The sequence below is a fragment of the Telmatherina bonti genome, assembly GCF_933228915.1.
Source record: "Telmatherina bonti genome assembly, chromosome: 22".
Lineage (NCBI taxonomy): Eukaryota > Metazoa > Chordata > Actinopteri > Atheriniformes > Telmatherinidae > Telmatherina > Telmatherina bonti.
Genome location: NC_136631.1, coordinates 23,933,340 through 23,957,036, shown reverse-complemented (window position 1 = coordinate 23,957,036; position 23,697 = coordinate 23,933,340). Strand labels below are relative to the sequence as shown.

Here is a 23,697-nt window from a genome sequence, read left to right as displayed (position 1 = left end):
AAGACAGTGGAATATACCAAAAAGAACCTTGGACTCAAAATTAAATCTTTAATCAAAGTGCATCAACAAAACCCATACAAACCTTACAGGAATACTGCAGATGCTCCGATTAAATAATTGAATAAGTAGCTGCACGGTTCATGACTGCAGCTCCAACAACTCCCTCCTTTTTGAGCTCTTTAGTCATGCCTGTAAAGAACTGCTGCAACAATGCTGCCCCCTTGTGCTTCATAGTGAAATAGCACCAGAAACAGCCTTCCAATTACTAATACTGGAGTTTAAACAGCCAGCTTTAATGACTGGTCACAGCAGGAGATGAATAAGAAGAAAGAAACAAAAAAACATGCTGAATGTTTTAAACCTTTAATATACAGTGTTTCATAAACCATTACTAAAAACACAGGTGGTAAAAATCAAATCAAAACAAATAAGTTACACTGTAGTAAAAAGCACTTGAGATTCCTTTCCTTTTCATTAGTGTGAACCCTATATGAAAATAGCATAGAAAGTATGCAAACATAGAATTCCATTCATATATAATTCTAATCTTTAACTAAATAACCCTTTTGTCCCCTTAATATTCCCTTAACCAACTGGATGAAATGAGAAAGGTTTACAGCTAAGTGTTTGTGGCCTCATTTTCATCCATAATTCAGCTTTGAAACTTTTTTTTTTGTGACAACGCCCCCCCCCCACAAGAACCTCAAGACAAGCCCGAATAAAAAGTAAATATAAATTAACATAAACATGTGAACAGTCTGTAAAACGTTTTTTTTTCCCTCCACCGACTGGCATACAGCTCAACACTGACCTCACAGCGCTCGTACACACCTCACACAAAGGATGCTTCACACACGCACACACACACACACACACACACACACACAAGCACGCACACTCACACAGAACAGTCTTTGCATTGACCCAGGCTTAGCTTGTGAAGTAACTGGAGCCCTTTCTCCCCGCTTCCCCCAGCTCCCCACTGCGGTTTGTCCTTTAAAAAGGAAAATAACCCTTTAACCCATCTGTTGCTATGGCAACGGAAACTGGCTCCAGGCTGAAGGGCTTAACGCAGAGATATGCGATGATAGACAAATCAGAAAACACGGTTTGCATGGTCTTAACTCAGCTCCTCGTTATCAGCGATATGGTAAACAGGAACTGCAGATACACACTGATCGCTATGACGACGTCGACGCCATGCTGGCCTTTAACCGCAACATCCGATGGGGAAAACTCAAAGATCATGTCAGCTGCTTCAGTGAGCTATATTTTGGCACATGGAAGCTATGTCACGCTGCCCTTTTGTAGCTCCAGACCCTCATGGTCAAGGCGTAAGTGGAGCATGCGTTGCCGTGACGGCAGACACATTTTCATGCCAGCAGCAATCTAAATTTTCAGACGAAATTTATTTTAAAGATGCCAAAAATCAGCATACAGGGATTTTAGTGCAATAATATAAATCCAGCCGTGGCACTATAAGAGTTTCTCCCATGTAATGTCTTTTTGCAAGCAGTTTATTTACCTTCTGTAACAGTCTGAAAGGTGCAGAAATAAGTCACAGCTGAACAGTGAGAGGACACAATGAATTCAGCATTTGAGACTAGAGGAAAATAACAAGGTGTGTGTGTGAGAGGGCATTTAAGTATTGTGAACCTTCAGGTGAAAAAAGCTCCAGAATCTGATCTGAAAGTTTTTCTAAAAATTCTTTGAAAAGTTGCAAACAGCCTGTGGAAAATACAATAACCAAAAACTGAGATAGAAAGCAAGTACCAGGTTCTAAAATCAGGAAAAAGTCTCATTTCTGCATTTAAAACTACTAAATCTTCGACATTTAAATTGCAGTTTAAGTTCATAAAAGTTTTTGCCTTTTTCAGGGCTTATAGTTTATAAATAAATTATTTACTGGGAACAATTTAAAAGGACGTTTTACAAATGTTTTGGTCCTAGAATCCAAAAGTCTTTTATAATCTACCAAATCTGGAGTTTGGTTTTTGTAATCGGTGTCAGCCTGCGCTCCGTACTGATCAAGCTGCCATGTGCACAAAGAAAAAAATAATAGCCAGAACATTTTGGCCTTAACATGCCATCAACACTGAAATGTGTTTGAAGTTGGATTTGGCAGTCTGCTGTGTGTATCTGCAGAGACCTGCGATTTCAACAGTCTGAGTCAGAAACTCCGATCAGCTACTGGGGTTTGACAGAGAGGCATCCAGAGCAGCTGGTTGTAAGCATGGCGAAGGAAAAAACAGGAAGGGAGGGGGGCACACAGGTAACAGGGGCATGGGGGGGTGTAACTTGTTCTATTGCACATATGTTTCTGCCTCTTCTTAATTTCTTTCTTCCCCCAGCGGCAATTTAAAAATATAAAATAAAAAATAAAAAAGATCTCACAGTTATCAACAGGCAGCAAGTAGCATTATTTATGTTTTGTTTAAAAAAAAAAAAAAAAAAAAAAAGGGGGGGGGGGGGGGAAGCACTCAATAAAGTTGCAGTCAAAACCAGGTTGCTGTAATAATAATAATAATAATAATAATGATAATAAAAATAAACAGGAATATTCACAAAAAAACAACAATAACCACATATAGCTACACAGATCAGAAAAAGTCATGTTTGCCTGTATTATGTGTATTAAAGGGGGGAAAAAGCGAACAGTGTAAAACTGATTGTCATTTCCAGATAAAAACCATTGTAACATCCAAGGCATCAACAGTGAAGAACAAACGGGCTAAAAAAGAAAAAAAAAAAAACGATTAGCAAATTCACAGAACTAAAGCCCAAAGAGAAACAACCCATTTCATGCAAGTGAAAAATCTTTTGGCAGCCGTGAGCGGAGAGGAGCAACATCGTCAGTCTGTCACAGAGCAGAAAAAAAAACAAAACAGAGTGGACCGCCCCAGCTGTCAGACTTCACCGTCCATGTCGTGAAAAAGTCGTCCGATGAGTCGGGAAGCAGATAAAGCAGGTATGTACCGTGGCTCGTCGTCAAAGAGGAAAAAGAAAAAAGTGCATCCAACAATCCTGACGGAACAAAGCAGGGCGAGACTCAAAGTGCAAAGGAAGGCCGCGGCTTGGGAGGAGGACAGGACAGGACAGCGCTGAGACGAGCGCCATGGCTTTGCTTTCACCGAGCCCTGTGAGCAAGAGAGGCTTCTCTTGAAAAGCTTTTCAAGCGGAGTAAAGGGGAAAGTTGTGGAAAGCACGTTTCTCACACGGTCCGACCAGAACGTTGGAGATCATCTGTCCCTGAATGTGCCAAACAACGGATAATCTTTTTGTTCTACAAAATACAAACTTCACTGGAGGGTTTCTTCTTTTTTTCGTTTAAAAAAAATAACAAAACAAATCATCTTTGACCATCCGGGACGATAATCCGCCGTTCCTCGTGCAGTCAGTATCTACAGTATTTACTGCCAGTCTTCATCATCCTCATCCTCTCTGTCTGTCGAGTCGTCGTTGGCGCTGTCTCCGCCCACCTGACGCGTCCCGTTCTGCTGCCGCGCGGCCAAGATGGCGGCGGCGGCCTCGGCTGCTGCGTTTGCCGCTGCCCGCTCCTCGGCCTCCTTCTGCCGCAGCGCTGCAGCCTTCTTCTCCTGCTCGGCGTGGCTCTTCATGTGGGCACTGCGGCTCTTCACCTTGTAAAAAATCCTGCCGGATTGAGGAGAGACGAGGTTAAAGAGGTGTTCAGATGAAGAGGCCATAACACAAAGAGGACTCAAAGTCAGCAGAATCCAATCCGAACAGCTAATAGTAGGGGTGCCAAAATCGAAACGAAAAATCAGAAATCTGGGGGGGTTTTTTCTTCACAATTTTAAAATAAATGTTTTTGTTTAAAAAAAATCTATTTTTTCTCAAGTAAATAAACTGAATGCACAATAAAATTTTTGTCATTTTTATTTTTCTATTGATCTTTTTACTTGTCTTCTTGGGCATTACAGCAGCAGAATGATGCTCTGGCTACTGTTTTTTTCTTCCTCATTGTAATGAAGAAAAATGACAAGCAAAAAAAAAAAAGTTTCATACATTTTTTTGTTTTTAATCTACAAAAATCAGCAATACTGAAGAATTGTGAGAATTGCAATTTAAATCGAATCGGCACCCAAGAAATTGGAATCGAATCGGGAAAAAAAGCATATCGTCACACCATTAGCTAATAGCATTTTATAAGAGTGGTGGACACAAAGGCACTGATCATTTACCTGCTCTGCAAAGTTATTCTTCATATATTTGTTGAGGGAATTGGTAATCAGGACTTAAAATATGCTTAAACTCATTTACAGCTTAGTAATACACACTGAATTCACGTCATCTCCTCATAAAGACTGTGGGAAAAGTCCAGCCTGATCAAACTGATGTAAGTTTAATAATGAGAAGATCTTTTCACTTTTCAGCTTAAATATTTACTACAAAAACGTCAGGATGCAAAAACTCCTCTTAATCCTTTTGAAAGATTGTTTCTTTCAATCAGTTCAACAAATATCAGATCCAGGAGCACCTTTTTTTCTCTCTCTGTGTACTGTTGGATCATTTCTAACGACAACACACTGAGCCAGTTTAACACTAAAAGAGCGCACTCTTGTGAAGTCGCTGGGCAGAGCTGCATTGACAAGAGGTGCGAGGTGCCTTATCTACTCTGTGCTTCAGTTGCTAGGACACAGTTGGCAATAACAGGGCCGGTGTTGCCAGAGGACGAGCTGTTATTCAACCAAGTCTGACAGGACATTTAATTCTTTCAGACACTATGAAACACTTGCTTCTATTTACTAATACATATTCCAAGTAGGGAAATAGTTTCCTGCAGGCATTTTGCATTTGGAGCCACTTACATAACTCCAGTGAAGCCAACTGTCAGCTTTACATAAGTAAACAGCACTACTAGTGTTGCGACACAGCAGCAGGGGTTTTTATGATCACTGACCTGCCGCATTTCTTGCAGGGAAACTCTCCTTCCTGCCCGGCGGAGCCTTTGTTGCTCGTCGTGGGGCTGGTTTTGCGTGCGTTGCCGTCATAGCGAGGTTTGGAGCCGGGTGGAGGCGGATGAGGGGGGTGGATCCCCCTGGTTAGCGGCTCTTCCCTCACCACGTTCTCCTGGCCCTTCATGATCAGAACCGTCCCAGGCTGCACACGGCCAGTAAAAAGACAGAGGTGTCGTTAACAACGTTGTCGGATGCAAACGGAGACAATAATGAGCCTGAGATCGCTTTACAAGCAGCTTTTATGGAGGATGGTGTTGCAACGGCATGCAGACGTGTGCATGTGGACATACATGTGGAAACACATGTTTGAGAAACCTGCTCTTTTATTTATTTTGTTATTATCAGCCATTAGTGAAAGACAGAAGTAAGAAATACCTTCTCTAAAAGCCCAGTAGGGGGCAGCAAATCCAACCCTCATACACTTAGACTGGCAAAGTTCAAAATGACAAATGCGAGATGAAGCCAAATCAACTTTCTGAACTAAAAACATGTGAAAAAAAGTGTTGCAGTAAGTATGTTCTCAAATGATGCAATCTCTTTTGGAGGCATACATATACTATTTACAATGTTCTTTGTTTTTATTTATTTATGGAAATCTACATACAACTAATATTTCATTATCAGAGAAAGCAGGTGCGCTCCTGGAGCTGACAGTGCTGCGTGAAGAACACAATCTGTACAGTACTGATTTCATTTAGGGGGATTTTTAGGAAAACGTGAACAAAACAACCAGTGTATAAATGATTTTTTTTTTTTTTTAACAAAAATCTCTATTTCTTATGGAGAACTGATCTGCTTCTAATTGCAAATTTGTCTGAACTTTGCATCCCCAGTACTGGAGGCTCAGCTCTAAAACTATGAGGTGTTAAAAGGAAAACCTTGCAACTGCTAAAAAAAACATAAATAAAATGATATCTCAGCTGGCTTGTTATTAGTCTGCCTGCACCAAAGGAGAGGATTTAAAAACAGCCAAAGTCTCAGCAGCAGTGCAGACCAGTGAAGGCATCATTTCCTTATGTTTTTTTTTTTGCTTATGATGTCTTAAAGTGGCTTAAAGTGGAACAAACTGGACTTTAAAAAAATCTTTTCAGGCTGAACCAAATACAAATGATCGGTATCATCTTCACATTGAACAAATTTCTGCATTTAGTCACATCACCACCGCATCACGCAGAGTTCCTTTCACACTCACATTCTCAGCGGTCTGCAGCGTGTGTGTCACCCTGGTTGGACAGACATCCTGTTTCCTGTCAGCTGAACCTTCCCACTTCCTGCTGTCCTCCTGCTGTGGCTCCAGCCTGTGAGAGCCCTGCTGGACACATGAAGACAATTAATAAAAGATGCACGTCCGTGGAGGGAAGCAACTCTCTGCTTGTTGCATGCAGCCTTTCAGAAAATATCTTCCACAGTTTTTCCTCCTTTGAAATATTCCACGTTTACATCAGCAAGAAAATAGAGGGTGACTTAACAAGATAAAAGCAGGTTTTTACACCTTAGATGGTTATGAATGTACGATTAATCCGATTAAGTTGGGACAACTGCTCTTGTGACAACGCTAGTAGCTATATTTAGCTTCTTCTTTTTTTTTTAAATGCCCCTGCTGCAAAATGAAATGTCGATTTGAAGCTGGCACGTGACTGACCTTGTGGTCGGGCTCCTCCTCAGCGGTCCTGCTCTCCAAAGGTTCCGACTCGCCAAAAAGTAGCGTCCCATTCCGGCCAATCTTTACATGTTTCTTGTACGTGTAGTAAAACTCTACACACTGCGCCACCGTCTTTGTCGTTACCTGCCAATCAAACCACGCGCACGTTCACATTTCTGCAGTTTCAGAACAAAACAAGTCCTTTTTGTTTCATTTTAAAACTAAATACAGACTGGAAAAGCTTTACTGTTTATTGAAAGTTGACTTTTGCTGCTAATTAATCTCTCATTTTGTTTTTCCCCTTGACAGTTATATCAATCAAGAGCAAAGGCTGTGTGTGGAAACCACACAAAGCAGACTCATAAAACACGTCTAGAAAACTTTACTGAAACACTGGGAGGGTCTAACATAGACGTTCTTTGACCCCCACATCAAATCTTCTTGGCGCTGTTGTGGAAAAGCAATAATAGACAATGACAGCGCAACTATTCAGTTCAGAAACGGAAACACTGTTCCGCTGTGACTGTATTTCCCTTTCCTCCACCCACTCAACGGGAGGAAAACGACAACATCACACATTTCTGTTCAGTGCAGAATGTGTGTCGATTCCGCCGCAAGTATCTGGCCTGGTCTTACCACGACTCGGCACTTTCCTTCCCGGGGCTCGTACCTGTTTCTGCACCATGAAGAAATCCTTTTTGTAGGCGGTGATGCCTTTGTTGAACTGCCGTCTCTCGGCTGCTGTCCAGCTGTCTGACCCTGTTCGAGGGAGGAGGTATAAACGTTTTAAACACAGAGACGCTGTTGTGTGGCGATCACGTCGCTGCTTCCACATAAAAATTCTGGGCGTGTGGAGGCACAACTTCAATCCTACCCACTCATCCTTAAAAAGCTCTTGCCAAATCACCAGATAAACAATGGCTGTACTGTCTTCTGCTTGGGATTAACCACATGCTGCTGCACACGCTGCTGAAATACCCCCCCCTCGCTGCCGCCGCCAACTCCCTCAAGCCCTCTTCACATTGACCCCGACAATCCTCCACAGTCATCCAGGACAGCAGCACCACACACTCGCCCATGCAGCTGCCTCTGCTTTGAAGCACAGCTTCCAGGCTTAGAGAGTCAAGACAGGACTTACCTGAGTAGTGGTAGCTGGACAGATGGTGACACCTGGGGAAGATTGGATTCTTCAGCATCAGCAGGGACAAAGCAGCCTAGGAGGGGGTGAAGCACATCAGCTTTAAATATTATGCTTTCTACACCTGTAAAACACACCAAACGCAAACAATGAATCAGCTCCTAACAGACCAGTGAGTGAGATAACCACCGCTCTCACTCCTCTGCTAATACCACAGTGCATCATCTCATGCTTAACACACTTTCTGCTGGTTTCAAACTAAGAATCAACTCTTTGAGAGAAACCATCTGACTGTGCATGAATGCTGCAGAATGGCAGTTTGAGCCGGGCCGCTGCAGAGAGTGGGCGCTTTCACAGCCCCCACCCGGCCCCCTCGTAGTTTCCTAGACAACGTTGGAACAGTCTTGGTTGCTAGGGCCTGAAATCTCCACTTGTAGCATAATAAAGCACTGGGAAAGCTCTGCATCAGGCTGGGAGTAAACTCCTGCTGTTATATCGGTAGTGTAGTTGGACACTAGTAGGAATTTTTCCAGATTAAATTCTTCTGGAGCCTAAACTCCTCCCATATTTAAACTATGTTTATTGCATAAACATTTTATAAATGATGATTAGTATGAGAATATCCTCTGCTGACAGGCTGTGAAAGTACCACTTGAGATGCTGCCTCACACCATTTAACAGCAATCCACTATTCAGTCTCATTAGAACAAGTGCAGAGCATATTGTTCTTCTGTTTTGCTTATTTTAACAGCAAACACAGTGACATTTAGCATCATACTGACCGTTTTATTTGAGCACTGAAAGCGAGTCCTTCACTGTACTTCAAGGATTCTAGCCTGACAGATCTGCTCTGCAATCTTACCAATCTGTGATGTAATTACTGGTCTGGTTGAGTATTATGCACAGGATGGATCACAGCTGCATTATGGGTGGAGCCCCTATCTATCCAGTCAGGTCACGGTGACCATAATAAGATTAACTGTGAGGTTTATAACATTAAGGATTTTTGTACTGCTTTTTTTTTTGCTGGAAAGCTGCATCAAATATTTGCAACTTTTAACTCGGGAGATGCCGATGAATGAATTCTAATGACGGATGAATGAGTTGTTATAGCTTCGACAGCACGCGCGAGGCTCCAGATGAACCTTCCTCGGGTTAAACAAGCAGTTTTAGCTTCACAGCCATCTCAGACCACAACAAAAGTTTCAGGACGGAGCAAAGTGAAAATCTACAGATCAGTCACTTCCGTTCGGCAACGTGCAAGAGCTCAGGCGAAAACCTTCAATGCCTTCATTTACATGCACACGAGGAACCGGGTTACTGGGAGATGTCTGGTTCGGGCAAAGCGCTGGAGAGCAACTTCCCGTGCAGATTCCCTTATATTTCCAATTTGCATGCAGCCACACTAAAAACTTTTTATAATTCTGAAATGAAACGGACTCTTCCTCTTTTTTCCAGTCCAGCACTTGAACACAAAGCTAAGAACAATCCTTTTGTTCTTCCAAATGCATGAAGAACAGCAGTAGTGTTTGGCAAGCAACACCAACAACATACAAACAAATCTTACTTTGAAGCGCAGACACCATTTGATCAGCTGATGGTGAGATTTGCTTTGTCTTGAATTCTATAAACACGCATTATCAATTGTTCTTGACGGCTTAGATTGTGATCTACAACAGATAGCATGCACATCAGATGAGGATGTGCAGACGCCCGTAAACAACAGTGGGCGTATGCTGCTCTTTTTGGGTTCCTCTTTAATGTAAATTACCCTGAGATGGCTCTGAAGGGAAAAAAATAAAACAAACAAACTGATGCGTTCCACGCATGCACAACAGAAAACATGGCAACCCCTCTGACAGCAATAAGTAGAGCTCCTTCATTGCATTTGGCTGGAGAACATAAATGAGAGAAAAGTGTAGATAATCCAAAGATTTCCTTTTAAATCTGGAGATTTCAATCATGGCTTCTAATAACAGTGGCTATTTATGCACGGAATAAAGACTGGAAAGGGTCCGAGAGAGGGGATTTCTTTAGGAGGAAACACGTCCGTGTGCATGGTGAGAAGAAAACTTGGCTTTTGTGGTTATTTTTTTCTATTATTCAAAGGAAGTCCTGTCAGTTTGCTTTATTCTGTTGCACCCACCATTATGTCCCCTTTGCACTCGTACAGACAATGGTGGGCTAACTCCTGGTTGGTGCCTCCTCCAAACAAAACACTGGAGCAGGCCAGGTGCATGAGGTCTTCCACTGAAAGACAAAATGACCAATAAGAGACCAGTGGTCCTTAAACATATCACTTAAACTCAAATTACAAAGCTGATTCTGTAAAAACCTATTAAACTCTTCCACAGACTACATCTGCAAACGTTGATGCTTCTGCTTTCAGGGGATGAAATAATTCAGACTCATTTCACTGGTGTTTGTCTCACCTTTTTCATGGGAACCAGGTTTTCCTTCAAGTTCGGTCAACGGAGCCCAAACCAGCTCGGCTCGATGCTGATCCAGCTCCACGGCTGTCCGCTGCCTCAGCTCTGGAACCTCTGCTTGATACCGCAACCCAATATTTATCCGTCTGGGGGCAAAAAAAAAAAAAAAAAAAGAAAGAAAACACTTTAATCATTTCATTTTTCTGTAAAAAGCTCTTGTGTTACGTCTGACATCATATTTTCATCCTGCTTTTCATTCAGTCTTCTTTAAATAAACCCAGAGAAACTGTTTCAGGTAATCAGTAACAGCCTCAATATACTAGAAAGTTTGAGACTGAACAGAGTTTCATTGGAAATACTTGATAAAACTGATGCTTCTCCTGTGTGGGATGAATCTCAACGTTGACTGAAAGCAGGCGTCTCTGTGTTTTAGTTACAGGAATGAAGCTGCTACCGCATCATTTAGGAATACCCCCTTCCTTCCCCTGGACTTCCAGAGAGCCTTCGGGATTTCCAGCGAAGTGTGTGTGTGTGTGTGTGTGTATATATTCTGGCCGTGGAGGTTATCATTTTTGGGAGCTTACCAGAGAAAACCAGAAGCATGATTTATGGAGAGAGTTGCTAGCTTGCAGCTGACTCACTACTGTGGGGCTCCTATCAGCAACAACTTGCACAATGACCCTCCAGAAACTTCATCTTTGTGTTAAAGCAGCTAAAAATGTCCGCTGTCCGTGCCAAACAAATCCCAGTTTACGTTATTAAAATAACTTGGGTTTTAGCAAGTTTTTCCTCGGTTAAGTTACCTCAGTGCACTGGTGATCACCTTGATTGACCTTCAAAATGAAATTCTGCATCTCTATGAAGTCACTTGTTTTGGGGGTTTTGGACTCCATAACCACACAAGTAAGAGGGCTCCATAGAACTAACCAGTACGACAGGAAATACACTGTCATCAGAAGCCACGAACTTGGTTAACAGATAGCTGGTGTCAATAAAGTAGAGGGCAAAGTGGTCTCAGCTCCAAACTAAAGGAAGCAAAGAAAACAAAAACAATGCAAAGCTTTTTGCTGTAGGTACGTCAGCATCCTTTCTTTCTACCTTCCACTGCAAGTGGACGTAGCTGAGACATGGGAGTTAATGCTTTTTTTTTTTTTTTTTTTTTACTTAAAGTAAAAGTACTTTTCCCCGTCATTTTTTTTGTCTTTTTGTGACCCTTTTCTGCAGCAATTCCTCAAAAGATGCATTTAAAATGTGGTCTGTTCAATGAGGACTGCAGCAGCTGCATTTAATGTCAGTAGTTTTCTCCGATGCAGGTTTTTATCCACCTCGATGGGATTTGTTATGAGGAGATGCGTTCTGCTGGAGAGACATCAAGCCTGCGTGGTGAGACTAAAAGGACTAAATGCTTGCTGTGGATGACGGGGTTGAAGATTCCAGCGGTAACAGCGGCGTAGCGAACAGCCGCTTTAATCGGCAGGTTTACGCTCCGAACGCAGAGCTGCACTCTGAATAGGTGATTGCAGGGCTATTATTCCTGCTTAGGTAATGCATGCTTGTGAACACCCATATCATTTCGTTGAAAATGCCACACAGCCCCCCCCCCCCCCCCCCACACACACACACACCCCTTCCCCCCAAACCCACCATTTCCACAATGAAAGACGGTGTGGGAAATACTCACGGCTCGATGCTGACTGGAGTGGCCTCACTCATAGCAGACAGAACTGGCGGCGTGATGTCGCAGCTGTCTGGGGATCACAACATACAGAAATGTCACTCAGTGACGGAACCAATGAAGAGCCAACGTGTAGAAAACATAAACCTGAATCTGTGATTCAACCCATTTCTATCATAACTGGCTTGAGACTGGATCACTGACTGGAAAAGTTTCTATTTGTTTAACAAATGCACACAGATTCACGTTGCTGAAAACGTCCTGCTGCTAATTAAACTTACTGGAACGCAACAGGCTGCGTGTGGCCGACTTGGGCGTTGCGGGCGGCGGTAGACCCGGACCGCTCGCTGCAGCGGATGAGAGGAACGTGGAGAAGTAGAGCCCCGAGCCTTCACGAACAGGGCTGAGGATGGGCGGAGGCGTGTAAGGGGGGATTGTGATGGGGTTGTCGGCGAGGCGGACGGGGGAGCGCAGGTGGCTTTGGTAGGAAGTGATGCTGGAGTAGACGGGCGGGGCGATGAATGAACCGGGTTTAGGTGGCGGGATGAAGAGGGGCTCGGGCCGGGGCCGCCGCTTGGACTTTTTGCCGTCGTCATCTCTTTCCCCATCCGCGCCGTCATTCTGCAAAGGATGGAAGAATTCAATTAAGATAACCCATGCGACAAGTGCAATGTCTGCCGGCTTTTCCTTCAAACTGTCAGTCAGAGTAAATCCAGACAAGATAAAAACAGATCTGAAGAAGAAGACAGAACGAAACACCCCAACCCTCAGCTGTATAGTACATAATGTACAGTAACATAGTGTTAAACCCTGCTAATCTGCCTGATCTAGGACAGGGCAACCAGTTCACCAAATCCCCCCCAAATGCAAGAGGGGAAAGGGAAGAGAAGTGTGTAGGACTAAAATGGGGGGTTGGAAATACATGGAACACGGTGGGGGGAAGGGAGAGTGTGTCCGTGGAGCAATGTAAAGTGAATTCAAGGATTCCTGGATGGAATTAAGGACACGTTCACATCAGCCTTTTTGATTTAAATCCTCGTCCGTTTGCTCGGAGAGTCCACTTCGTTTGGAAAGCTGTGAATGCGACAAATGAATTCTTATTCGGATCAAAGAGGACTCAGTCCGCCTACAAACGCAGGTCTCGGTTCGCTTCAAGTGGAGAAAATACAGGAAGCAGACTACAAAAAAAAAATCACTTCCTGCATTTGAGGTAGCATTGCATTGTGGGTAAATACATAGCGATCGTGTTAGGGGTCCTCTGCGCCGTCTGTTGTTCATACCATAGACATCATGTATACATAGACGCCGCATTGTATCACGCCGCCTATACCAGCTGACGTCTCATCGCGCCGCCATCTTGGATGGGTCTCCCATGCGCCTCCAATGCATTTATTTGTATGGTGGAGGCCCAATCACAACAACTTCACCAATTTTTACCTGATTTTTCTCACAGTTTGGTTTGTTACAAAGGGCAGAGATATTGTTATGATGCAGATTACTGTAAAACGACGCGCTTCTATGCTAACATTTTTTTATAATGCTATTTAACGTAAGGTAGCAACAATACAAATAAATGTATAAATGAATTTGATACGAACATGTTTTTTATTGATGCATTTGGATTTATCTATCTATTTTTATTTGTTCAAATAAACTACTATTCAACATTATCATTACATTATTGAAATGTAATTCCACACGATCTGCTTTCAATATTTCACTGGTTATTACAACCGTGTGCTGAACAAAATATGGGAAGAGTTGCTGGCTTTCTCTTGACTATGGTTGACTCTTTTATTTACATTTATTAATTTATCAATATAGAGATACAGTTGTACAGAGTCTGAAAATAAAGTATTGTATCAAAACTGTGCAATTCAGAAGTTACCCAGAAAAACACTCGCAGAATGTAAACTTAAGCCAGGGCCATTAAAAAGTTCCTGGATCCAATCGGTGATCTGGATCACCACCAGAATTACACCAGTTCTTCCTTTTCATGGTTCCAACAAGTCCTGAAAATTTAATGAAAATCCGTCCGTAACTTTTTAAGATATCTTGAACACAAACAGACAAACAACTAAAGTCGGTAAAAAACATAACCTCCTTGGCGGAGGTAATTATGCTACCATGTAAAACTGTCTTTGTTAAGCATTAATACATTTTTCCATAAACTCCTCACAGGAGTAAAATTCATCATTTGCATTTAGTAGATCATTCACTGTTTTAACATTATTTATCAACCAATTATGTAGAATAGTGTTTTGTTTGTGTGTAATATATACGCGTTGTTCCACAGAAAACAGTTATGTGGGGAAACTACGTTGACTCTGCAGCAAAACCAGAGGCGTCTACATATATATGTCTATGGTTTATACTGCATCCAATGTTGCAGTATATTTCTGCAGTATACTTGCATTAGACAAAATAAAAAACCCAAAACAGTGATAGTTTTGTCCCCACATTTGGCTTTCAAGTAGACAAAACAGTTTACTTCTTTACGCAGTCTTGTCCTGTCTTTTGCTAAATACTAGTGCCTTTGGTGGGAATAGGGATATATTATTCTAATGGTTTGGCTCGTTTGACCAAAGTGCAACATGAATGCGATTTCGGTCCGAATGGATACACACTCTGATGAAGACAAGAAGATCATTTATTCCTTTTTGTGAATCAGTTTAGAGAATATGTTCTGGTTTTGAAGTTAAATTTGAGAGGGAAAAAAAAAACTTAAATAAATGAATATGTGCCTACCTGCTCTGAGCTCTCGGACAAGGAATTCCTGAGCGAGCGCCTGCGGGTGACGATTACGGAGGGTTTGTGATCTGTGTGGCCCAGGTCCTGGGGGTTTGAAGGCCTGGTAGACCAGTGCGATGCCAGGGCTGCTTGGTCTCGGTCAGGAGATGAGGGATCCTGCCTCCGGACTGGAACGGATACGGGGATGACAAGTGGAAGAAGGCTGTCGTCTCGAGGCCGCTTAGCGTTCATACCATCTGGCTCAGCGGGACTCCAGGGCCTGTGTGGCTCCTGATAATAATAAAAAAACAGCAGATCAGAAGATGTAAAGTCTTCTGTATTGTGAAGAAAAATCAAAATGCCAACCACACTCTGAAGCAGCATTTTTAAGCACACCAAGCATGAAAAAGCATTTTTAACTCAACATGCCGCTCCCTCACAACTACTTGCATGGCTGTGCTCTGATTTTATACTTCTAGGTGCAGCCCTTAAGTCAGACAGTTGACACAGACGTCAAGGCAACTGTTCCCCTTTGCATTCTTCGCATTTTTTTCCTTTGGAAACCACAATGAGCACGTATCAGCCGCTCGTGTGCTTCAAAGCAGCCATCGTCTCCGGACAGCAGCGACTTAAACTAAAAAAGAACCAAACAAGCATCTGAACCACATCATAAGACACTGGAAGGCAGATGCTTAGCCGTCTCCCACACCGCCACTGACAGAGAGGCACGCAGCGTCGTGGCTACGCTGGATCCGTGCTTATTATTACTGCTGGAAAACTCCAGTCTGTACACCAGAGCGGTGGAGAGAGATTCTGCTGAGCACTGCAAGCAAAGCAGCCATGCACCCCCTCCCCTCTGTACAGAGGCAGAGGGGGCGGGGAGGCCAGGCCAAGCTGGAGTTTCTCTCTCTCTCTTTCTCTCATAAAGTGAAGTGAGGGGGGGGTTTGAGGTGGTGGGGAGGTGTGCAGGCATGTAACCAAACACAGTTTTGTATGATAAGCTACCCATGAGGCAAATTCAGGGCACAGCCGTGCTCGGCTCGTAACAAACACACTGCTGTTTGGCAACGGCAGCCATTGCGCAATCCAGACATTCGGCTCATAAACAGATAAAATCTCCTGCTTTATCTGCGAGTTTAAGTTGCAAACCTACAGCTAAACGTGTTACTTTTAACACATTTAAGTTGCAGAAGAAGCAGCTTAAAGGTGGAGTACGTAAGAGTTTCAATATTTTCAAAATAAATTAACTTATAAAATAACTACAATCATAATTAGATGATGACCATATGTGTGTCACCACAGAGTAAAGAAAGGTGTGTTTAAAGGTGGAGTATGTAAGATTTTCAATATTTAAAAAAAAAAAAAAAAAAAAAACTACAATCATAATTAGTTTTTTTTTTAACATGTAGGTTCCAGTCTGTCCATATTTGATGTGTTATTAAATTACAAGTTTAATTAATGACAAATGACAAAAAGCACTTTTTTTTTACTGGTAGGTAAACATTTAAGAAGGGTCTTTGTCATTAATTAAACTTGTAATTTAATAACACATCAAATATGGACAGACTGGAACCTACATGTTAAAAAAAAAAAACTAATTATGATTGTAGTTTTTTGTTTTTGTTTTTTTTTAAATATTGAAAATCTTACATACTCCACCTTTAAACACACCTTTCTTTACTCTGTGGTGACACACATATGGTAAGAAGTTGTTTTGGCGCGATGTTTTTCCCCTACAAGGCAGAGCCAGAGCAGCTCAGTTTGTTGCTGTACACTTCACCGGGTGCTGATTACACCCAGCATCTCTTCCACCATCGTGTTAATCAAAAACAAAAGCTACGGCACACTTTTTCTGGCAGTTGCATTAGGCCAAATCGCTCCAGTTTGCTCTCCTGCTCTGGGAGTTTAAGTCCCAGTGCAATTATGCCCTAGATAACACTCAAAAAAATTGTTTTCCCCTTCTTTTTTTTTTTTTTTGTATCTCATTGAAATTGTTTGCAATGACGGTTTCGGACCTTTTGAGATGATTGTAGCTTCAAACTGCAGTGCGATCACTACGATTCCGATCATCCCGTCCATTTCTATAAATGTTTTTGCGCATCTCAAAGAAACAGGCGAGTGTGCACAACAAAGGGGAACAACGGAGAGAAAAAGGAAAAGGTTTCCGGATAAAAACTCGCCGCTTACCTTGTCAAGTGTCGGAGACTTCCTTTCAGAGGCCTCCTGAGCGAGCATCTCCAGGTTGACCTCCTGGGACACACGGCGCTTCCTGCGTGTGCTTTGGATCACCCCCGTGGGTGCTGCCTGGACGTCCCGAGCCCCGTTTTCAGTTCCCTCTGAGCCCGGCCCCGCCTGATCCGAGGGCACGGGCAGAAACGGGTTATCAGACGGCGCCCCACCTTCCTTGGACAGCCGCCGAGATCTGCGGAGCTGCGTTTGGGATTGGAGCTGCGTCTGAGGCTGCGAAAAGGCCTCGGGATGCAGCGGGTCAGACGGCTGCTGGGGTTCTGGGGTGATGTCCTGGATGATCGGCTCCTGGATCTTTGGGGGAGCTGGAGCAGAGGACTCCTGGGAGTGTACCACCACAGGCTGCGGGTGAGGGTGTGCATTTTGTGCGCCCGGGTAATAGTCAAGCACATTGGGTTTTTGTTGCTGCAACTGCTGATGTTGCATTTGCTGCTGAATCTGGAGGTGTTGCCGCTGCTGCTGCTGTTGTATCTTTTGTTGCTGCTGCTGCTGCTGTAGCTGCTGCTGCACATGCTGTTGATGCTGGATGATTTGTTGCTGCTGCATCTGTTGATGCTGCTGAATCTGCTGCTGAATGACATGATGTTGCTGCTGCTGCTGCCGTTGGATTTGTTCTTGCTTCTGCAGCTGCTGTAAATGATGTTGGGATTTAGCGTTGGGTGTCGAGTAGTTCGGCGGGTTGGGTAAAGTGGTCCGGTTCCCTTGAAAGGCCTGGTAGTACGCTGGGAGGTGCTGCTTAGGCTGACCAAATGCCAACTGGAACGGCTGCAAGACTGAGCTTCCTCCAGGGTGGGATGCGCTCTGCTGCTGAGTGTTCAGCACTCCGGGTTTCAGAGTCTCTGGAAACGGCTGGGACTGCTGCTGCTGCTGCTGCTGATCCCAATCCAAGCCTCGAGACTTGGCTGCGTCCCTGTACGCTTCCCCTGCAGGTTTGTCTCTGTTAGAAGGCTGCTGATGCAAGCCAGATGTCTCGTGCAAAGATTTCACAAATGCGTTCTGAGTCCTTGAATCTGTTGTGTTAAGTCCTCCGATGTAATTTGCAAAGTTTTGCCCCCAGTTAGGCATGGTGGTCCACGTGGCGGCTCTCTGCTGCTGGGACAGCGACGGCTGCTGCTGACTGGGCTCCTGGTGAGCCCACTTCATTGGCACAGTTTGTTGATAGTGACCCCTGCTTTGGTCGCCCTTATCTGGACTGAAGATGACAGAGTTGAGGTACATGTGAGGGCCCTCAGGGTTGGAAGTCACTGTGCTTGCAGCCTCACTCTGTCCAGGGTCTGAGGCAGTGCCACTGGGGACATAATAGGTCCCTTCTGGGTGCTGAGAAGTCTCCTTCATAGCCACAGTTTGATCGCTGAAAAATGTGATCCGCTTGCCTGTTCTCTTGGCGCTGGGTTTCTGCTGGGCTGGTACACTCATGACTGGCATGAATGACCCGAAGCAGGTAATCCAAGCGCTCCGATGGGTGTTTCCTGGCTTTATTAGTCCAAAAACTAAAAGCCAGAAACAAAATAAATACAGTAAAGCACACCCTTTTAGGGCAAGCACAGTAGGATGAAGTTGTAAACTTCAGATCAGCCAAGATAATCTCTTATTCCCTCTGAAGCTCTTTGTGACCTACTCAGAGGTCTCCAGCTGGGGGGGGGGTGAACCAATTTGAAGAAGCTTGCGTGTTTTTCCTCATTCATGGGCAACACCCTGTATAGAGAAAAATGAAACAGAGGTCAAGCTTTGAGCTGTGAGACCAAAGGGGTCCCCACAGGGGGGGGTGTCTCATTAGCATCCCATGTAAAAAAAACCTGCTGTTTGCTTTTTCAACAATAGGCCTCCACTGAAAGGTATCAGGTGTGAGAACAGCACAGGGGAGGGGCAGGTCTATTCGCTGAGCTCACATGACACGTGGATTATGTCCACCATGCAGGTTAGCACACGGCGTGCGACCTGGACCTGTAAAAACTTGCAGAAGATAGCTGATGGAAACGGCTTAATCAATAGTTTGTGGAGATGTCATTCCAGCGTGTTGTTGCACCACGTTAACAGCTGCACTGAGATGCAAACACTCCGAGATAAACACTCATCACCGACTGGCTCACTTACAGCTCCATCACCCTTATCAAACCCCTCGCCGCTCCCACGATCTGCGACCCAAATGGGGCTCTCTTTTTCCCGCCAATTTCCCCGTACACCTACCAAGCCAAACGTGATAGAAACCACTCATTTACAACTTTGTGACTCATCAGAGGTGAACACAAAAAAAAAAAAAAAAGGGGGGACCTGTGCCCTTTGAACTACGGCTGTCGTCTCAAAAAGGAAGGGCAACTGAAAGTGAGCATACATGAGTCACGGTGCAACGATCTATGCAAAGACGAGGGAGAAAAAAAAGAAACGACAACAAAAAAAGAGTGGCCTCAGAGAGCCTCTGTTACAGCAAAGATTGACAATTACCGTGGCAACCCATTGTGATAACAGATAGATTACACGATGGCCAGGTTTCAGAGCAGATTCTAGCACAGCACAATCTGCCAGATTTCAAGATGCACGCAGATGCTGACTGCTTCTGCTCACATTTCTATTCTTCCATCTGTGCAAAAAACCCTCCAATCTAGAAGGCAGTGTGATTTTTTTTTTTTAATCAGCAGGAATCAACATGTTTGAGCAGTTTCCAGCTGCTACACTGCAAAAAAACCAAAAACAAAAAAAAAACATTTCAGATTTGTATCATATAAGATCGATACTCTAATCTCCTCATGGTGGACATGGTAAAGACCATTTTAGACACTGTAGGAAGTGATTGACAATTGTCACCCTTTGCTGTGGTGGCCTGGAGAAATGCATGCTTCCTAAAATAGACAGCTGCAGCTGTTCAGGTCTTGTACTGGGCTCAGAGGCACCACTGACAGAGAGAGAGAGAGAGAGGAAAGTGAATGACCACGCTGCGCGCACCAGCATGGCTATGTGACGTTAGTCATCCCTATAGACATGTCAAATCCCGTTGGGCCAACCTACACGAGAATGTCCTCGCAAATGCATCCATTTTCCCGCAAAAAATACTACCTGCAGATGGCAGGGCCACCATGCCTGTGCGAGCACTCCTGGATTATGAAACGTCCATCTGAGGAGAAAGATGACCATGACGCATCCCAAGTGCAACCTTACACAAGCCTAGGGATTTAGCCCATAACACGATAAATTGGCTTAAAATAAATGTCAAGCACCATTAGCCGCCCTAATCCATCGACATTTCCTAGTTTAAATCGGCTCGTGCGGCACCAGCGGCCTGCACCGTGCAAGACACGATCAATACAAAAACATGCAAGACGAGTCAATATGTTCTAGTTCACGGGAATCCTGAACACACCCCCCCCCCTCTCTCTCCTAGTTCTCCCTTCACATCACTTTCTGTGGCCAGCCAGCTCAGCGCTATTTACGAGAAGTCCTTTGTTGCAGAAAACGGATTATCCATTCACTAATGCCATGCCTCGCTGCAACAACCCGAAGCAACAATGCAGCCCCAAAACCACGGACCGCCTCGACTTATCAAAACCTTCATGCGTCACGTTTATTTATGTGCATTGTCAGCGCCGTCCACTTTGACACGTAAAACAGAAACACACACACACACACACACACACACACACACACACACACAAAAACACGTCCCGAATAGGAGCCCCGCGTGTGGAGGTTGTCGAGGTGCGCGCGCCCTGTCCTCCTCCGCGAAGTAAACAAAACTTTGTCAGCGAGCTGTGGCCACAATAACACGCAATGTCGACCATAACAACAACGCCACAGACATCCACGCGGATACTTACTGTGTTTGCCATGAAAGCTGTCAGTAACGGCGGCTCAGCCCCGCAGGATCGCGCGCACACACACGCAGCTCTGTGCGGCCAGCAGGCCCGCACAATACAGCCCCGCGATGATGATGACTGCATACATCCCCAAGGTTGACTCATGCTACGCTGCTGACCTCACGCGCTGGTACTTTTTCCCCCCTCCTCCTCCTCCTCCTCTTCCTCCTCCTCCTCCTCGATATGAAGCCAAGAAGGAAAAACAAAAAAAGGGGGAGGGGGGGTGTTCGACGTCGCTGAGTAAACAAAGTCCCCCCCCCCCCTCCTCCGGTAGGAAACGGTGCGCTAATGTGCAGGAAAAGGAGCGCAGTGCAGCCGCTGTTCGTTGTACATTATTGCACCGTGGTTGCACAAAAAAATCCCTCACGCTGCCAATGCGGCCTCTTGCTGTACATCGAGTCTCCGTTTCCCAGCCTGTCTTGTGATTCCCCCCCCGAAACGCCACGATTTCATTGGCCCCACCCACTTCCCTGCCCATATATGGTCTTCCTCTGACACGCAAGGCGCCGTAATTTACGGAGCAAGATCCCTCTCAGTCCATGCGGGAAATTCCATCACACAAGGGAGGACTGCGGGGACGAAAGGAAAGGACGCACCCGGCAACACACACATTCATTTTCCTTTCACTACTTTTGCAACACACACACAGAGCAAACGGCGAAATCATATCAGCTGCAGAGAAACCTCCATGTGGAGGTGGAAGAAGAAAAAAGATGCAGAAAACTTTTTGGGGGGTTAAAACGTGGTCCTGGGTAGAGTCAGACTATGTCCAGATGAAAAAACACTTACAACATCACAAACAGTGTCCTCCTGCTTCCAGTTTCTAGAAGTATTTGTTAAATTTAACAAACGATCTGTGCATTATTAGAATTTAAAAAGTTCAGAAAACAGTATCATTCTGGCCATGAAGGATCTAAAGTAAAGAGAATGTTGCATTTTAGTGTTAAAATTGAATAAATCTTTTACTCTCCACTAAATGCAACATTTTTGCTGATCTCAACTGCTTTATTTCCTTGTTTCCCACTGGAAAAACTCCAAATTTATTCATCACAGCTCTGCAGTTTGGCTGTGAAGTGATGCAGTGACATGTCAGAAGATGTAACTGACACCTGAAGGGAGCCTTCACTCAGTGTGGAGACAGTATGCTACTGTGTAATGTTGAAATAGTCAATCTGGCAAATAAATGTAGGTAATATTAACTGTGCACAAGTGAAAGTAGATGTTAGGCTTGCATGTGACTGATTAATGCTGTGTACATGTTTTGATTTGGGGTTTACTGGAGTCAGGCCTAATATGACCCCTGACAGTGAGGGGGTGGTGAGAAAATGCTATTAGCCTAATCCATATCCTGCTATGACCTCATTTAATGCCTTCCTTTCTTCCTTAACTCGTTATAACTTTCATAGATGATCAATAACAGATAAATAACAGAGATATGCACCAAATCAGTACAAATATAAATTATGGATAAAATGGACAAATCATCAAAAGAAAACGAAAGAGATGTTTTAATGGAATAAAAGTCACATCTGCTGCTGAACAAGCACAACTCCTTACTGTTGTCATTGATTACAATGAGTTTAATCGATTCAGTTTATAGTGAAAGTAGATTAATGGATGTGTAGGTGTTCCTCACTGGAATGATGGGTGACTTTTTCACAAGCCAATAACACAATTAAAGTGGCATTCCTAATACAACAGCTAAATGTCTGTTATGTCTGCTACAGCAGCACTTACAATATCAATGCAATGGACAAGACCAAGCATGTAGAAGCCAGACAGTGCAGGTCCTGTAGTCTGTCTCTCCTCTCACTGACCTTTATAAAGTGTGAATACCTAGCTGTGATGACAACACTACTCTGGTAGCTATGGTGGGATGCACAGGTTATATTTTAAAGCTGATACCACAGCAGAAGCTTGTCATCCGACAAAATATGCATTGTAGCCTACTATTTAATAGATTTGATCATTAGTGGGAAATCAACTATGCACATATTGGACACAACTGATGCTACTGTAAGTATGGTCACACAACCTGCTAATAAAATGCTTTTTTTTTTTTTCCCTGCACAGCACAATCGGGGATTTTTCATTGAGATATTAACTGTATGTGACAGTGTAAATGTCACTTTTCTCATTTGTCTGGCGGGAAATGTGTGACTGAGAGGGCTGTCAGACCCTCTTGGCTGATAATACTGCAGACTTTGTGTGAAACATACGAGTTGGCATGCATGCAAAGCCTTAGCAAAACGCTACTTACATTAAACGCTGCTCCTCCATGGCACAGAAGGCTTCATCTCGCTGTTTTCTCGCTGCCTTGATGCAGCTACAGTTGAGGCTTTGCTGTTGTGACGGTGCTACTTTCTGCCCCAAACACTAAATTCTTTTATTTTTTCAGATTTCTCCACAAGGCGTCACTTCCCAGCACCAGTTGACTCAATTTAGCTTTTAGCTAGCACTCTATGCTGCCTCAACAGGACCTTGCACACGTTTGCAACCTATACCGTGTAAAGCACCAACCGTTATGTCTACCGTAGCTTAATTCCCTGAAAAAAAATGATCCTGGGCTAAAATTTAGATCGCTAGGGCCGCATACCGTTTCTGATTGTAACCCAGTTTCCTTAACGGACGGCGCCGCTAGCGCTGAAACGCTCTCTGATTGACAAGATAGTTACCTGCTCTCGACAGACACGTTCACTAGACGCGCTGGTAAATCACACATACAACATCAAATAAAACTTTTTTTTTTTTTTTTTTACTGATTTTAAATGTGTTCATTCTTTATAATATGTTGTAACGACAATTAGATACTCATTAAAAATATTCAGCCTGAAAATAAAAAAATAAAAAAATAAACGAGTGGCGAATGAGGATTTCGGCGAAGGCGGAAGGTGGTGACAGGGAAGCTTCTTGTTATGCTCGGAGAAACACTGAAGCGCTCATGACTTTTTGCTAGCTTACAAGCAAGAACTGGTCTGACAGTATGGGCATGGTGTCATAATACGTTTT

The 23,697-nt window shown here is 43.9% G+C and overlaps 1 protein-coding gene across 1 annotated transcript; it reads right to left on the bottom strand.

Moving 5' to 3' along the window:
- Positions 1-358: 358 nt before the first annotated feature.
- On the bottom strand, positions 359-18,265 carry mideasb (mitotic deacetylase associated SANT domain protein b; the record flags this gene model as incomplete). The annotated part of the gene is made up of 12 exons (XM_079262766.1): positions 359-3,651; positions 4,922-5,121; positions 6,172-6,288; positions 6,622-6,765; positions 7,292-7,380; positions 7,760-7,835; positions 9,906-10,009; positions 10,192-10,334; positions 11,870-11,936; positions 12,145-12,484; positions 14,612-14,884; positions 16,781-18,265. 12 exons carry the CDS (start codon positions 18,263-18,265, stop codon positions 3,411-3,413), a joined length of 3,279 nt encoding a protein of 1,092 aa, XP_079118892.1. The 3' UTR covers positions 359-3,410.
- Positions 18,266-23,697: the final 5,432 nt, after the last annotated feature.